The sequence below is a fragment of the Myripristis murdjan genome, chromosome 17 (assembly GCF_902150065.1).
Source record: "Myripristis murdjan chromosome 17, fMyrMur1.1, whole genome shotgun sequence".
Taxonomy (NCBI): Eukaryota; Metazoa; Chordata; class Actinopteri; order Holocentriformes; family Holocentridae; genus Myripristis; species Myripristis murdjan.
In genome coordinates this window covers 34,818,078-34,836,400 of record NC_043996.1, presented here as the reverse complement: position 1 = coordinate 34,836,400, position 18,323 = coordinate 34,818,078, and the positions used below count along the sequence as shown (strand labels likewise).

The 18,323-nt window shown below is 44.9% G+C and overlaps 1 protein-coding gene across 3 annotated transcripts; it reads left to right on the top strand.

The window, feature by feature from the left end:
- Nucleotides 1-248: 248 nt before the first annotated feature.
- LOC115374941 (myb-related protein B-like) lies at nt 249-17,977 on the top strand. 3 transcript variants are annotated; one of them, XM_030074124.1, is made up of 16 exons: nt 249-579; nt 2,304-2,412; nt 2,526-2,619; nt 3,056-3,127; nt 4,246-4,335; nt 5,774-5,994; nt 8,657-8,888; nt 9,475-9,651; nt 9,842-9,967; nt 10,439-10,555; nt 10,814-10,935; nt 12,112-12,196; nt 13,749-13,805; nt 14,262-14,339; nt 16,125-16,271; nt 16,362-17,977. In XM_030074124.1, exons 2-16 carry the CDS (start codon nt 2,387-2,389, stop codon nt 16,524-16,526), a joined length of 1,809 nt encoding a protein of 602 aa, XP_029929984.1. In that variant the 5' UTR covers nt 249-579; nt 2,304-2,386; the 3' UTR covers nt 16,527-17,977. The 3 variants fall into 3 exon arrangements, with proteins under 3 accessions (XP_029929984.1, XP_029929983.1, XP_029929986.1); XM_030074123.1 differs by having other exon boundaries at nt 4,240-4,335; XM_030074126.1 differs by lacking the exon at nt 13,749-13,805 and having other exon boundaries at nt 4,240-4,335.
- The last annotated feature ends 346 nt before the right edge of the window (nt 17,978-18,323 follow it).

Here is an 18,323-nt window from a genome sequence, read left to right as displayed (position 1 = left end):
GGTGAACAAGTATGACAGACCAAGAAATCCAGAAAAGTAATTTCTCAGGTCAGTCCAAAAATCCCAAAAAATCCACACGCGTCAATGAGCGTGTGGGTTCTGAAGCCATGACGTCACGCAGAGCCCCGGCCAATCACAGGAGCGTCCGCGCGCCCCTCCACTGCCCTGCTGGTCTGGGAGCTCGAGCGGCTCCTGCCTGCGCCAACCGCCGCTGGACGTCACCGGGACACACACCTGGACACACACACACCTGGACACACTGACACACACACCTGGACACACACACACCTGGACACACTGACACACACACCTGGACGCACCGGGTCGCAGCAGGGAAGTCCACCTGTGCTTTTATAATTCACATTTTGGTAGTTGTGTAGTTCTCCGAGCAGCTAGCTACCCGCTGTTAGCCTCGGCAGCTAACGCTAACCGGGCTGATGCTAACGGCTGCTAGCTAAGCCCGCGGCGGGTTTTGACGTGTGTCCGCTGTGTGTCCCGGCAGGCTCTGCTCACCTGACCGGGGAGACGTTTGGACGGTTTAGACTCGGCATGAAGGTGGAAGCAGAGTGTGAGTGAGCGGTAAGCACGGATACTGATGATCAGGGCTGATCGATCCAAATCTGGTTCCGATCCAACCAAGTGGTACCAAGTGATGGACAGAACCACCAATAACCATATCAATACCTTTCACTAATCAAAAGCTAAGGTGGAACAGTTAACATAAATACCTTAGATATGGCAGTCTGATCAATCAAAATCAGATCAGAATCAGAAATATTTTATTGATCCCTTCGGGGAAATCGGCTCAGTTGCAGTTGTTCAGATTCTCAAGAGAAGAATTAAAATTTTAGAAGTCATAAGAAATATATCATTATCTGCATTAGAAATGTGTATAATTTCCAAACTGAGGACTGGGGAACTGCAGGGGTCCTAGACAGGGTCCCAGCGGCACACCGGCGCCAGGAACTAGAACCAGCCTGCGTTCCAAATCACATACTTATACTTTTTACTTTTAGTATGTACTGCAGCTGCCCTTACCAAGTATGTAGTTTAGTATGTATTGGGACATACTAATTATTTTTTTCCCTACTAAATAGTATGGTAGTATGAGTATTGGAACGCAGGGCCAGTTTCAGAATCAGAAACGGAAATGCGTTATTGATCACTAAAAGTTAAATCGGCTCAGTTGCAGTTGCTCAAATTCTCAAGTGAAGAATGAAATGATAGGAAAATAGAAAAAGAAATGAGAAATAAAAAATTAAATGTGTGACAAAATTTTGTAAATGATAGATAACCTGTTTGTGTGGCACATCAGACCCCAGTATCATGTGAATAACTCTCAGTGAAGCCACGGGGAGCAGGGACTTTTATTCTGAAAAGATGAATTCCTTTCAAAAAACATTTTTCAAAAAAGGGGCCAAAAATAATGCTTAAATATTAGAATAAACTCACCTTCCTTTGCTTTTTCTTTATTTTCTATTTTCAACACTTTCCAACCAAATCAGGTTTGAGAGATGAAGGAGAAAGAAAAGGAAATTTGTGCAGTGAATTAAATCAAAGCGTTTCAGAGTTTTTCATGTTCTGGACCCCAAATAGACTTTGAGTGAGCCGAGGACGCCGTCTGAAGACCCTGCAGGGATGTTGATCCAACTTCACTGATCTCATATTAAATATATCATTTGAATGATCATACGTTTAGCTTTCTTGTAATTTGTAATTTCGTGTCATTTTGATTGTATTTTTGCAAACTTTCATTTTTTAATTATTTTATTTTATGTTTTTGCTAATTTGCTAATTTTATGTTTTGCAATTTTTTTTTTTGCTTTGTCCTATTTTTTTGTTTGTTTTTACCGAATGTTCCAGTCATTTTGATGATTTCACTTTTTTCCCCCAATAAATTGATTTCTCTCCAAAACATGGGAAAATGGTGGTGATTAAATTATCAGGAAATGACCTGAAAATAAGTAAGAAACCGTTTTTTTTTTTTTTTTTTTAAATGACAACAAAACTATTTCTGATGGTTAAAATGACATATGTAAAGGTCAGAGCTTTTAAAGGATAACTTTTATGAGCATTGAAACTCATTTTGCTGAGGAGCCCCAGGAAGACCCTCAAGGACCCCTGAGGGTCCCAGGACCTCACTTTGAAAACCCGTGGGTTTGAGAGGGTTGACGCACAGGACAGATTTTACAGTAGCTGAACATGAATCAGGACAAACGTCATCATCAGTTTGTTATTGACAGTTTTTGAAGCTGTAAACACATTTTCATCTTGAATTTCTGTCTGGTCTCTGTGACATTCAGGTTGTGGTGTCACCTGAGGCTGAAGCTCTGAACCAATCAGAAACCTCTCAGGTGTGTTTGGCAGGAAGTGTGTGAACGCCCTCATGAGCAGCAGGAGCCGCCGGTCCCGGTGAGCCGCACTTACCCACCTCACCTCCACCCAGCAGCTCTGCCAGCACAGCCTGCTCTTCATAAGACCCCTGTGTGTGTGTGTGTGTGTGTGTGTGTGTGTGTGTTCTTCAGTGCGAGGAGCCGGTCCCGCTGTTTGGGATACAAACACATGACAGGCAGCTGCTCCAGAGCCACAGCACACAAACCCAGATGGTCTGAAGAGGAGGTGAGACAAGCTCACCAGTCTGTCCAGTCTGACCAGTCTGTCCAGTGTGACCAGTCTGACCAGTCTGTCCAGTCTGTCCAGTCTGACCAGTCTGACCAGTCTGTCCAGTCTGTCCAGTCTGACCAGTCTGTCCAGTCTGTCCAGTCTGACCAGTCTGACCAGTCTGTCCAGTCTGTCCAGTCTCCAGTCAAGTTCTCAAACAGTGGGCAGCACCACATAACCTGAATTGAGGGCAGTGACGTCGTTAGCTGTAGTTTCTAATAACACCGGGTGCAGCCTCACATCAGCCACGGTCACAGCATGTTTTGGTTTGGTTTGGTTTTGATTTGGTTTATTTTCTGATCCTGGCTTTGACTGGCGTCTGGTTAAACTTGGCCGGTTGGTTTATGCGTGTCGTTAACACGGCCTCACGCTGATCTCCCTGCTCCTCTGTCAGGACCAGAAGCTGCAGAGGCTGGTGAGGCAGTTTGGACCAGACGACTGGCCCTTCATATCCCAGCAGTTCAAGGTGAGAGCCTTCACCGCCTCTGCTGCAGAGGAGCAAGATGCCACGGCTCCAGCCCAGAGCCGTTCACTTGTTTAACATCCACAGTCATTTTTATTATGACCCCAAAAGTCAGGAAAGCCTCTACATCTGTGTTCAGAGAAAAAGAGGTGAACGGTCACAAATCACTTATTGAAGAGTGATGTTTCGATGCTCAGGCTGCACAAGGCCCAGTTCAGGTTTTTCTCTCACATCTGATCTTTTTGCTTTGACTGGTCGCACTGAGGGCAGACCTCCGCTGACCTCACACACACATTTACAACAAGCATGCTGCTGTACAGCTGGAAATGCCACAGTGAATAAAATAGTGGTGGAGGTACATTTCTTGAATAGTTGTCATGGTAACAGTGGTGTGGTGGCAGTCAGCTGTTCAGGCTGTGGGCAAGAGGGTGAACAAAGCACTTTGATTGAAGCATCTTGCCGTATGCCTCCTGCCTGCCTGTGGCTGTTACTGTGATCCTCCATGTTTGGTTTGGTCAGGGCGCCAAGAGGCTCTGGCAGATGAACACATGAATCCTGATCTGACTGTTCACACAGCGTCACATCAGCAGGAGTCAGATCCAGATGTGATTCAGCAGCACATGTGGAGGTGGCACAAATCAGAATTGAAGACATCAGATTCAGCGTGTTTTTTTTTGTGCTGTTCACACTGTCATGAAAATCAGAGTAAAAGCTCAGATCTTGACGACCGTTTCCTGGCTGAACGTTTGTGCGTCCGGACAGATTCACAGACATCGGCTCTGGATAAACCGCAGTTTGAAGTCGAGCTGTGAAGGAGCTGCGGCAGAGACGGCAGCCTCTCTGCTGCAGCTGGACAAAACTTCTTTTTCATTTAGAAATATAACTAGCTCTTCAACCATCCAAAAGCACCTCAGAATTCTCAAACTGTCACCCAAATTATTAGATATAAGAAAAACAGTAATGTATACCCCATAATGATTTTCCCCACATATTTGAAAGAAAACAAATGAATCTGCTTAAGTTTCAAAGGTTTATAAAATATTGAAACGACTGCAGAACCACCAGAAACTGTCCGTCATGTGGAGCCTGGTGACTGACTTCCTGCTTCCTGTCAGGGTCAGAGGTCAGAGGTGGAGTGTCAGCGGCGCTGGCAGAAGATGCTGAACCCCGAGCTGGTCAAAGGCCCCTGGACCAAGGAGGAGGACGACAGGGTGAGGGCACCGTCACCAGGCGTGTAGCCGCACATGAAAATAATACTCCAAACAGGAATATGGTAACTGGATAAATAGGGGTGGGTGTTTTTATTTTATTTATTTTTTTGGACGGTAACCATTATGGCTTTTTTATTTAATTTGAGATGGAAATAAACAAAAACCCGGCGCCTGGAAAACACATAGCAGAGGTCCATGTGCCCAAGCTGGAAGCTCAAAGTGAATTTGACTGAGTTGCTGATGATCGTCACGGGAAATGTGATTCAGCTTCTCAGACACCAGTGGAAAAAAAGATCCAAAACGTCCAGAAATCATAATATCAAATTGAAATACTAATAAATCTGTGTTTTGATCACTGAGCCGCAGGTTTACAGAGAAGCTGTGTTCTCACTCACTGTATGGGAGAGCCACGCGTTTCCTTAAAAAATCCTAAATATAATCTGTGGGTTACTCAGATTAGTGTTGCCATAGCAACCTGAAAACCTCACTTCAGTATCTTAGCGGGCAGAAGCCCGTCAGTGACAGCAGATTTCTGGTTAATTTTCTCATGAAGCAAAATAAACCTGAGGGTCTGAAGCTCCGCTGATGTTTTTGTCACGTTGTTCAGCTTTGATCCGGTTAGAGGAAGAAAACCTGACACACCTGCGTCCTGTCCTCACCTGCCTGCACTCCACACTGATGGGTTTGTGGAGGGACATGCTGGTGTCAGTTCGCCGGGTAACCTTCTTTTAATTAATTGAAATCAATGGAGAAATATGAATGAATTTATTTCGCTGCCACTATAATAATAATAGAATAATAATAATCATATATAATCATATCTAATAATAACAACAACAACAGCAATAATAATAACAATCATAATAATAAATGGTATATTATAATATATCATAATATTACTATTAATGATATTAATATTATAATAATATTACTACCGCAGGTAGTAAAGCCTTAATAATAATATCTGACCCACAGGTTTTCAGCCAGGGCCCTGTGCCCCCTGCTGGTCAGTGAAGGTATGACATGCATACAGTGAAGGAGTTTGAATGCTGGAAGTTTTTTTTTTTTTTTTTTTTTGCACATTCACATTTATTACTTACTGTTAGTGAGCAATTAAATTAATTCAAAAATATGAAAAAGGTTGCTTCCCCGAGTGACGATTACGAACATCCAGACGGTCTTTGGTGGTGTCTTCTGATCTTGAAATGAGCCACACACACACACACACACACACACACACACACACACACACACAAAATTACAAACTTACAGACTAGCATGTAAAAACAGTGACAGTGTATTAGGGCCATTGTAGGAAAAAAATATGGAGAATTATGAAGAAAAAAATCAGAATTTCTGGGATAAAATTTTTAAATTTATGAGAACAAGCCCGTTTAATATAATCTAAAATAATCTAATCTGATGTAATCCCGTCCAGGTCATCCAGCTGGTGCGGAGGTACGGCGTGCAGCGCTGGTCGCTCATCGCCAAGCACATGCAGAGCCGCATCGGGAAGCAGTGCCGCGAGCGCTGGCACAACCATCTGAACCCCAACGTGAAGAAAAGCAGCTGGACGCAGGAGGAGGACCGCGTCATCTACCAGGCCCAAAGGCTGCTGGGAAACCGCTGGGCGCACATCTCCAAACTGCTGCCTGGCAGGTGAGCCGGGAGGGGCGGGGCCTCGCCAGGTGTCCTCTGCCATCCTCTGTCAGGAAGTCATTTCATCTGAAAGAGGAGAGAATGATAAACAATATCATCATAAAGTCATGTGTAGAGCTTTTCTCAAAGCAGCTTTACACAGAGCACAGAAAACAAAAACAACAAGGACATGGAAGGTAAGATCAGGTGACAAGATTAAAAAGTACCATCAATACCATTAATACCATTAATACCATTAATACCTTTAATACATGAGTGATGAAAGCAGTAAAACCAAAACAGGACAGTATTTAAAATATAATTATAAAAACCTTTTGATGAAAAGAAGTTCTCAAAAGCGATTTAAAAGAAGACAGAAGCAGATCACAGGTATGTCCTGTGATGTGATTCAAAGTAAATCTTGTGACCGGTGGTTTGACGACAGATTCTGTCAGTCAGCTGATTTGATGATTAAAACTGTTCAATTCAATTTCAATTTTATTTATTTGTATAGCCCAGAATCACAAATTACAAATTTGTCCCAAAGGGCTTTACAGAAAAATACAACATCCTCTGTCCTTAGACCCTCACATCGGATGAGGAACAACTCCCTAAAAAAACCCCTTTAACAGGGAGAAAAATAGGAAGAAACCTCAGGGGAGCAGCAGAGGAGGGATCCCTCCCCAGGACGGACAGACGTGCAATAGATGTTGTAGACACAGATAACAAACAATAAAATGTATGGGAATAGATAGGTGGCGGATGAGGGATGATGACGCCAAGGGAAGCCGGATGCACCAGAGCAGCCAGGGACCCAGGCCACACAGCCACCTACACCAAACTGTTGCACTTTGAGATCATTTATTTGATGTAAAGTGCATTATAAATTAAATTTATTATTATTATTTATTATTAAAACTGTAGTGTGAGCGGCGAGCAGCTGCTGCACTGACATCAGTTCTCTTGTTATTCAGCGTGGACACACACAGTCCAGCTGCACACACACACACATTCACCACAGAGCTGGATGCTGCTAGGGTTTAGCTGATGTTAAAATTAATTATTATTATACAATATAATTATTAATTTTTTAATAAAAATTAAAATCAAGCTGGTTTGATAATAGGCCAAACACCAGATTGGACTGTTAATACCGACTTTTGCCACTAGGTGTCATACATGTCACAGCCGCCCTACAGGGGACCATGACAGGAGCTCCACAGAACGTTTTGTTCACACCAAGTGAGAAGTGAATTTTCACGTCACAGACTCGTGCCTGCCATATTTTTGCACTGAAAAATTTCAGCTCACGTGAATGATGTGAATTTTGCATTTTCAAGTCAAAAAATTTCAAATTTCAAATTCCCGTTTATTCTTGTCTTTACAGTAACTTTGTATGTATTTGCGTCACATGAAAAGTTTGCACACAGTTACAGTTTTAGCTTTATAACACAACACTTCATCACCAACAGGTAACTCTTTTAAACAGGGCAAAACACCAGTGCACATAACAGTTTGTGACACACAATTTACAAGACTAATCTTGAACATTTACAAAATGACAGCGCAGAACGGCATGCTGGGTACAGCTGGCTAGCTGCCAGGTAGCAGAACAGTGTGTTAGCAGCTGGGAGAGGCTCTGTCACTGCAGAACATTCAAGAACAGAAAAGATCAGGAGGCCAGAGATGCAGCAGAAGAACTTCCCAAGAGGAGATGTGGCTGCTGTTGGGAAGTTTTTTGGTTTAAAAAAAAATCTGTTGTACAGTGTACGCTGTATTCTCGCTGTTGGCTTGCTTCAGGAACACATCAGCGCCCGGCCTCCTGCGGCAGCTCGGACACAGAGTCGGCCTGCTAGTTCGCTTCCCTCGAGGATGTTCAAAGCTCGGCCCTGCAGGACCTTTTGTCCGGGTCATCCAGGCGGTCCAGCACTCGGCAGCAAGTCTTTCACCAGACAATCATTCTGTCTGCTCGAGGCTCTGGAAAGATTTATTTGTTGGCAAAGCGAGTCTGCAGAGGACTGAAGAGGCTGGACTGACATCCTCATCAGGGTGGAAGCATCTCCTCTGAGACGGCCCTGCTGTCCGTCCAGCTGCTGGCAGAGCTGGACGGACAGCAGGGTTAGGGTTAGCCATCAGCACGGGTCGATGATGCAGCAACTTTCTAGTTTGTCAGAGCTTCTCAACATGTCAGTTCATTCAGCATAAAATCAAACTGGTTTAAGCTTGTACACCGGACCAGACCGGCAAAAACCAGATCCAGCTGACCAAACCTATAACTGGAAACTCTCAGCACACGTTTGCAAAAGTGATTCTGTATGTACAAATCCAATCACATTTGCAGATCTGTTGTTTCACAGATGTAATAATAAAGTTCTGATTTTATTTCGACAGTTATTACAACTGGATTCACAGTTAATATCAGAGCTGAAGACCAGCCTGTGATTGGTGGATGAAGCTATGCCAGCCGCCCGCTGCCGGTCCAGCTGCTAAAAATGTGAAAAAACAGCAAGAGAATCTTGTCGTGTTTCTTGGTTCTGCTCTGAAACATGTTGCTTTTCAGACAGAAGGGAAATTGCTGCGATGTAAAATTTAGCGTCCCTGGCGGTGATTAGCTGATTTGCTTTTATAAGTGAAACCCTGAGAGTCTGAGCTCTGGTGTGAATGAATGAGGTTTTGTTTCCAGGACAGACAACTCCATCAAAAACCACTGGAACTCCACTCTGAGGAGGAGGGTGGAGAGGGAGGGCTACCTGCAGGACACGCCCCCATCCTGTAGCTGCTCCTGTAGCTCCGCCTCCAGCTGCTCCTGTAGCTCCGCCTCCAGTTGCTCCTGTAGCTCCACCTCCAGCTCCTCCTCCATCAAATCTACAGTCAGGAGGAGGTCCAGGACCTGCACAGACTCTGTCCCTGATAAGGTGGTTGAACTCAGTAAGGTCTCTGTGTCTGTCCAGGCTTAAAGAACAGTTCCATTGGTTTATATTGTATTGTCCATTGTTGTTGTATCTTCTGTACAAGAATTGACCAATCCTAAGTCCCGCCCCCCAAGTGCAGATCTTTCAGCTTTCCAGTCAAAGCCACACACACACCATTTTACAACAGGCCACAAGAACACATGTGGACTGCAGGCTTTGGGGCCCAAACTGCATGGGATTAGCAGAAGGTGGGCGTGTCTGCAAAGGGGAGAGAACCCATTTTCATTCACACAGCTGGAGGTCAGAGGTCAAGGGACCCTGCTGGAAACACACATGACAGATTTTCCCTCAACAAAGTTTGGCTGAACTTTGGAGCGATATTTATTCTCCTTGCTGACTCCCAAGCCTTCCTTAGGTCATGTACTTTCATATGATAGGCGACAGCCTGAGACAGTCTTGTGATGTTTACCGCTACAGTATCGTCAGCAGTGCAAATATGAATTGTAAAAAAGTGCATTTCTGAAAAAAAAGAACTTACTTTTGTTGTAATTTTTGAGCGTATGATCAAACTGAGTTGTCCTCCCTGCAGGCCGAGTCTTCCTCCTGCAGCCGCAGCGTGAAGGACGAGGCGCCGCCCAGCAGCCAAGACCACGCCTGTCTGTCGGCCCGCAGCCCCCCCGCCCGCCACCCCGCCTCCTCCTCCGACAGCTTCGACTCCTCCCCCACCGCGTACCAGCTGGCGTGGCCACTGGAGCAGATGGAGATGGTAAAACCTCCACAGCTGCAGAGGAGAGAGGGAACCAAAAAAATACAGTCAGACATCACAGAGAAATCCTAGCAGCATAAGCTCTCCCTGTGTCCTGTTTAACGCTGCTGCTGCTAAATCAGCTGCTCTGACAGGCAGGTGTGAACAGGTATGAACAGGTGTGAACAGGTGTGATGATCTGACCCGACAGGAGCCGGCCGCCTGGACCTGCAGCCTGACTGAAGTGCCGCCGCCGCCGCTGCAACAGGAAGTGACGTCATCCTCCATCTACGGAGAGGAGGCGGAGCTGTCCATCACCGACCTGAGCAAGAGCTATGTACACCTGACCCTTCTTCACTTTACATCCTGTCTTTCACACAGCAACACAGCAGAGTACAGATTACAGATTTCAGAGTACAGATTACAGTTAAAGCCTTTACAACAAGACACTCACAGCTTTCTGCCGTGTGAAACCGTCCTGTCATCCAGGATTTAGCTCTTTCTCAGCAGAGGTGGAAAAAAATCAGTTCACTTCAGTATCACAATTCTTTTCTTTTTCACTAAATCAGATTAAAGTAAAGATATTGATAAGGAGTCTGCTGGTACCAAGCATGTAATGCTAGGTTGTCAGCAAAGTTTGGCCAAAGGTACCGCTGAGGTACCATTGTGTTTTAGAGCTTATAATTCTAAATTAAAATTCATTTATTCTAAATGATTAGGGATGTCCCCGATCCCCGACGGGGTCCTGCGAGCAGCAGGTGGATCACACAGCGTCAGATTAAAACCAGGCTGTTGTTTCTCTCTGAAGGTCACGGACGTGCAGGAGCGGTCGGACGGGCTCCTCGGCGGCAGCTCCTCCTTCCTGGACGGCAGCTCCTCCTGGAGCGGGACCCACCTGGGGCCGCTGCCCTTCTCCCCCTCAGAGGTAGGAGGTCAAGACACAATCATGGCAGAAGGGTTTACAGTATGAATGCTCAACATTAACCACTGTATGAGATACCAGTGCTCACTGTGGGAAAGATCAGCAGGAACATTTTGGAGAGATCACACTGAACATGCAGAAGCTCAGTTCAGTTCAACAGTTCAGCTGGGCTGGAAGACAGAGCCAACGTTCAGACTCAGCCTGCCGTTAAACTTGTGTTGTTGCTGGTAATTTACGCAGAAGTCTGCTGTGTGTCCTCAGTTCCTGAACATGTGTAGAGGCGAGGATCTGAAGCTGGACCGGCCTGCGCTCACCTCCACGCCGGTCCGACCCCGGAGCAGCCTGGGCCAGCGGCCGCAGACGGAGCTCCATCTCAGCACCGAGTACGCCCTGCACTCCAGTCAGCTGCTCGGACACTGCACTTCTGTGTTTGTTCATGTACTGCAACACAACAAAAGAGGAGAAACCTGCAAAAACATAACAATGCACAGGAGGAATGAAAAAAACCTCCCAAGGGCTTGGCTTTAAAAACCCACCTGCCACAGAAATTAAATCCAGTTGTATATTCATGCTACACATTTACAAACACGTACACATTTTAAGAATATTAAAGAAGAAGGAAAGAAAAACATTAATGAACAACACAGCAAGAAAAAAGAAATACAAAGGTTGGGATAATATTCATGAACATTGTGCTGCATTCTTCACAGAGCAGAGTCTGGTTCATTCTGCAGGGCGAGGTTACCCGGCATGTGGCTCTGAATATGAGCTGACCTCAGAGCAGTGTTGCTGCGCTGCTCAAAGTGTCTGAGCAGCAAACAGCAGCTCTGAGGTCAGTGCTGCAGGTCTCTCTGCTGTCTGAAGCTCATCATCAGACAGTGATGGTGGCCTCCATAGGGGGCGCCGGCGAGCGTCCACTCTGCTTGTCCCACACACAGGGCAGGGACGCTGCTTCACCTCAGGGAGCTCAGATGGAGTCCTGATCTGCTCGGGAGCTTTCACTCCGTCTCCTTCCTTCTTACCTGGAGAATCCTCCATTAGAACAGCAGCCCACCAAGGTGGGACACACCTGGCTGTTAGAGGGGACGGGAGACGGCCTCTGATTGGTTCACTGCATGTTATGCCCAAAACACAGCCAGGACTCATGAAGAGACTCAGGACAGCCTTTAGAGCCCGGAGCCTGGAGCAGACAGCCTTTAGTCCAGCAGCTCAGATCAGGAAAAGAAAGCCCTCACTGTGCAGATCCTGTAGAAGACATGAATAATTCAAAACTGTTGTCATTTGTGATTATCACAGAAGATTTAAATGAAGCTGATATCTTGATCAATTTTTCTGACCTAGAGTATTTACAAAACATCACATTTTTGCATAGCAGTTTATTACATTTCAATATATCGTTCCATCATTCCACCGTTCGATATGTCAGCAGGTTCTTTTAAAATGATCCTCAAGAGGAGGATCATTTCAGTTTCAGTCAGCTTTATAGTTTTACCTGTAAACTAAATGAGTGTTGCTGTGTGTGTGTGTGTGTGTGTGTGTGTGTGTGTTGTGACGGTCAGGACTCCCAGCGGGGTCACAAACCTGCTGCTGCCGACTCCTCAAACCCCGACGCCGTTCAAAACCAGCTGGAGCAGCCAGGAGCAGGTGAGCTGGATTATAATCCTGAAAGCCAGAGATCATCCAGACCCCAAGGAACACAAACAAACAAAGTATTTAATCAGTTTTTTCACTGAAATATTTGCACCCAGTTGTTATCAACAATGTGTAATAAGCACACCAAGAGGTTTCTATGATAAGTGGTTAATTAATGCTAAATGCTGATGAATGCAGCAGAAAGGTGTGGCAGTAAAGCTGAAGCCAGCAGGCGGGCTGCTGCTGCCTTCTGTCACTTTATCAGAAAAACAAAAGGTTGACATGGAATGAACAATTTTTCCAAAAAGACGGAGAGAGCACTTCTTTTCTTCTGGGAGGTAAATGTCCAACCTGTCGGCTGTGTGTTTATTGCATGTCTACACACACACCTGAGATCTAAGAGAGAGAAAATACCGCAGCCTGTTCCCACCTGGTGGTGACAGCAGGTGGGAACAGGCTGGTCAGTCCAGCCGTACACACCTGGCACACCTGTCTCCACCTGCGTGTCACCCGCCCACCTGTGATTGGATCTCACTTTCCTGCTCTACATGCAGATAAACAGGGAACGTGGAGCGTGCTAGCCCTCCTTCCACAGAAAAAATAAAAAGGGCATTTAAAAGGCAGCAGGTATTTAACAAAAGGAGACGTCCTCGCTCACTCCAGCATCATGTTAATGCAGCTGTCAATCACACCTGTCACAGCTCAGCCCGTCCTGATCAGGCTCAGGTTATCTATTTTCACTGGCTAACAGCAGCACACTGGCTTAGCTTGTCTATTCAGAGAAGAGGTATCACTTCGGCTTATTTTTCAATCTGTGTTATCACAGGCATACTACTGCTCATTCATTGGTAGCTGAATTGTTAGGTCTGTTTGATAAATAATTTACATTTTTAAAACAAATAATTCAAGCTTACTGGTAAACATCTACTCCTGCAAGATAATTTATTATGTTCTTCAACTCATAAACACACACCAACACTACATACTGAGTGTTTGAGCAGCATATCTCCTCTGTGGTAAAAAGTGCTCTGTTGTTGTGGATGAGACTGATGCAGGACACTGCAGCGTCTAAACATCTTCATTAAGTTAATGTGAAGAGCCTGAACGCACAACGGTCAACACTCAGTTAACAATCTTTTAAGTTAAATGTGTGCATCAGCCCTCAGGTGAAATAATTACTGATGCATCCTCTTGTCATTTTTTTTCAATCATTAATAACATATCATTTTCACCTTTTATTGCTATAACAATGTAACTATTAAATAAACAAATAAAGTGTTGTTTACCTCAATTAATTTAAGGTAATTTCTATTTCATTTGTGTGCATTTTAGTCATTAACATTTTAGTCATTAACATTAAAAACAAACTCTTTTTTGATAGTAAAATAAGTGTAAAAGGTAAAAAATGTAATTCCCAAAAATTAAAACGGAAAAAATGGAATTTGGGAAAAAATAAAACGGATTTTATTGGGCCCTAAATATGATACAATGGCAAATCTTTCCCCTGTGTGTGTGTGTGTGTGTGTGTGTGTGTGTGTGTGTGTGTGTGTGTGTGTGTGTGTAGTGTGTAGACTTCCCAGAGGACACTGAGCTGTTGCTGGGGGTGATGGAGATCTCTGAGGTATCCCACAATCCTTCACTGTCAGTGGAGTCAGGAAGAGCGTCATGTGTTTTGGGGCACAGAGACAGACAGCAGGGGTGTTCAAAGTGCGGTCAGAGGACCCCCGGGAGACCGTGAAGGGTGTTTGAACATGTTCTGTGTGCTCTCAGTGCTCTGTGACATAAAGGCCTGTGAACGCAGCCTTTCTGAGGATTTTCTTGAAACTTTTTACTAACGTCTTGTTCATTTTTGGGTCTTTTCCTACAAATTTGCTCTTCACCTTTTTTCATGTTTTTGGGAGAAATCCTGTGAATTTGCTCCGGTTACAAAGGGTTAAGTGCCGCGTTCAGACACCTTTCACACAACATTTAAAGACCGAGGAAATAACCAGGGGAGCTGGAGTAGCTGTGGACAGAGCTAACTGGGTTCAGTGGTGTTCTGTAAGTGTGTGTGTGCTCGCTGTGTTCCTCTGCTCAGGTTCCAGCCGGGTGGAGTTTTCCTCTGGAGGTGTGGAGCGACAGTCCTGACGGGTCACAGCCCTTCAGCTGCTCTCAGGTCAGCGAACCAAACAGCCATGAAACCAGCTGAAATGTTTCATTTGTTCTTGTTCTGCGTTTATTCCGTCCGTTTTCCTGTTCTCCCTGAAAGGGTGGAGGCTGTGGTTGGAAGAACGAAGGGTAACAACACCAATACATTTTCTAGATGATTTTGTGAATTAAAGGCCCACAACAGGCTCAGCTGGAACTTTACGGACACAGGAAGGTTTTCTGCCCAGTTAACTGCTGCTCCTTCCTTTCTGCATGCAAACTCCTGGTAACGGGATTCGCTCAGCCGTAGATATCCTCCTGAGACCCAGCCTCTTCAATGATGTCCTCTGTAGTGGACATCAATTGATCGTCTATATCCTTTTACTCATTTGAGCTTCCCTATCAAGTCCTGGTGTACAGAGGACATCCAGGCCTTTCCAATGATATCTCATGTGATAAGGTGGGATGAGGGGAACACCCACTTTCTATTGAGCCAAAATGGCAGCTGCAGAAAAATGCACGTCGTGAAAAAAGAAACTGTTTAGCTATTGGTGGAAAATTATATATTTTCTTGTTAATGGCATTGATTATCTGTAATTGATTATCTGTGGTTATTTGATTGTTTTTTTTATTTAAATTTAAAATTATCTGTTTTTTACAGTAAAATCCACTACAGTGGACGTAGTGTAAAATCTAAGATAAAAATATTTTTGTGAAATTCTAAATTGTGAGTTGTTGTTTTAACTCTAAATAGACAAGAAATCACCAAAAAAGTTCAATTGGAAGACACTTTTTTCCCTCAGGTCTCAGGAGGATATGGCTCTGAAGATATTCACACACTAAAAGAACATCACTGCTAGTGTTGGATTAATTTCATGAATAATTTCATTAATGCTGAACTTTGGTGCACTTATTGGTCTGACAGTGGGCAACCCAGCTCTTTTACAATCTGTAACTTAAATAAAACACATATTACAGAAGTATATGTCATGAATGCAGTCCAAAACAAAATGCATTGCTGTCATCATTCAACCAAGGAGCTGAAGTCAGTTCTCACACTGGACAAAGCTTTCTTAATGTGTGTCGGGTCTAATGATGAGCTGGAAATGTGTGTGAAGCTGATCTGATGCAGTTCACACATCAGACCCTCATACCCACACTGCCAGGCTGTCACAAGCCCCATGCTGCCCCCTGCTGGATCAACCAGCGCAACTGATCACCTGAGCCATAGTACCTCTGTCACCTTGCCATCATTTAAAAGACAGCAGCACAGCGGCTGGACCAGAGGAGCGCGTCCTGCCGGAGACGACGTCTGGTCCTCTCTGCCGTCCTGACGGTTATTCCATCAGTGTCCCAGGCCAGAAGGACGTCTCCTCTGTGGCCAGAAGCATGAACACGTCAAGATGCACGTGTGATGCAGAGCTCTGTGATCCGTTCTTGGAGAAACAAGTGTGTTCGCTTAAACCTGTTGCAGCATCAGCCTGAGACGCTTTCTGCTCCACCTTTTTGTTTTTTTTTTATGTGAACTCAAAACTTTTAGATTCCACTTGTTCTGTTTTGGTTTGATTATTTCCCGCTTGGCCTCTGTTATTATATTACATTTATTTCCTATGTTTTTGTACCCACATTGTGGGCATTGCAGCCCACTAGATTGGCAGAATTGCCAGATTTCCTGTCCGAGTCTGCCTCACGCTGACCCCACTGATATGACCTCATAGTGACCCCACTGTGACCCTGATATGACCTCACACTGACCCCACTGTGACCCTGATATGACCTCACGCTGACCTCATTGTGACCTTGCTGTGTTCAGGTCCAGGGGGAGTCCCTGCTGAGTGGAGCCCAGCTGGGTGCTTCTGTTCTGGGCTGCATGGAGGAGCTGGGCTGCTGTCCTGCTGACGGAGCTCAACCAAACCACCTCCTCTACCCAGAATTCCCTGTGTGCAGACCGCAGGTAGAGGTAGGACGCAGTGCGGCTGTGTGTTTGGGTCTGTGTGAAACTGGAACATGGCTGTGGACAGTGAAGCTCAGCTGCTCTGTGTGTTTGCAGCTGAGCGGTGACTGGGCCGCCGTCGTGTTGGGGAAGACAGACGACCAGCTGACGCTCACCGAGCAGGCCAGGCTCTACATGGAGCCCCAGACCGCCCTGATCTGGAGCCTGGCCCGGGCCTGGACCCCTCAGTCCTGGACCTCCTCAGTCGTGGACCTCCTCTGACCTGGACCTCCTCTCACCTGGACCCCCACTGACCTGGACCCGGACTGATCTGGACCCGGTCTGACCTGGAGCCAGTTTGAAATATTCCATCTGTGTGATTTTTATTGCTTGACTTTGCTGCTTCAGTTTCTCTGTGAAACTGTGATGAGACGTGAAGTTTTCTCAGCCTTTATTTGATTTCAACTTAATTTCTAGCACTATAGTTTATTTCACTATAATTTATAGCACTATAATTTCTAGCACTATAGTTTATTGCACTATAATTTGTTGCACTATAATCGCTGCTGCCCGGTGACATGAAACACAAACACATTTTATTTGTTTATCATTTGAACTGAAACTGTCAGCGCCCCCTTGTGTTGAAGGACCTTTACTGAGAGTGAAACCTGCTGAGCGCCCGACGTGTCGCTCCAGAGACTGAAGGAGGAAGTCAGCTTTTTTTTTTTTATTGCTGAAAAAGACACACTGAGAGGAAAACTGTTGTTCTGTCACCTGTTTAAGACTTGAAGCTCAGAAGCACTTTTATTATTTTTATTGCTTTATTGTCCAGAAGCTTCTCTTGTCCTGTGCTGCATGCTTAGGATTTTACAGTTTTCAATTTTTTAAATCTCACAACCAGTAGATCATGGTTTGGCAATTCTTAGTTTTCAGCTAACGTAACTTTTAACTGTTCATGTTGTTGTTGTCATATTTTTACAAAAGTCACCAGCAGTACCAGTGAGCCTCTGGCTGCTGGATGTTTGGCTCTTCAGGCTTCAGCTTCCTGCTCTGCTCATTTTAATGCTTCAGCCCGCAGGAGCCTGACTGGTTGTGAAGACGTCTGTGGTAAGAAAGTGGAGTTGACTGGAGCCGCTTTAGAGTGAGACAAAGAAGTGCCATGGAAACACCAGTGACTTCACTTAGAATGCAAGTTTTATTCAGAAAAGTCAGTAACCCAGGTAGTTGTACATTAATGCCACGTTATGTTTTGAATTCTAGATTTGTCATTTATGGCTGAAAGTCTTCAGTTTGTGGTCTTTTGTTTTCTTTGCTCTGAAGACAAAGACACAGATTTAAAGTGACCTCACCTCGCCTCTATGTGGCTCATCCACTTTTATCATTTCCTTTTTAATCAGATATTTGCTTGATTTCTTAATAGATCATTTATTTTAATTTTATTTATGACAGAAATACAGTGTGAATCCAGGTGAGCATTATTAAGGAGCTGATGCTCATCTGGGATTAACATTTGAACTGTTCAGCTTTACAGTTTTTTATGTGTAGGAATGTCTTGTGCAATAAACAGAAAAGTGAGTGACTGACGTGTTTTACTGAACTGAGCCGCGTGCAGCACAGGCAGGAGACAGCAGACACACTGGATTTAAGTTCAGTTTTATACAGAAACATAATGCAACATAACGAACCTGCAGCACACGGAAACAGCAAACCAATAATGTGCACATGAAAAAAAACAGAAAATCATTAGATTGGCGGTGCGTCACTGGATCAGACTGATGGTTCCTGTGTAGATGATGTCACATGAACACAGGAGAACAGGATCTGAGCCGACTCTGTGCGAGGCGTCCTGATTGGCTGGCAGAGAACACGAAGAGAGAACTGAACAAACGTCAGCAAAGAGATTTATCGACTTGTTTATCGAAATGTTACGGCATCGATCAAATAACAGACAAACAGACGGCCCGTCTAAAAGCTGCTGTTGTCATGGCGACGCCTGACGATGTAATCAGTCAACCTGCTGTGATTGGTTTAATGCTGACCAATGGTCTCGGTCCAGAGGAGGGACTGACAGCAGACTGG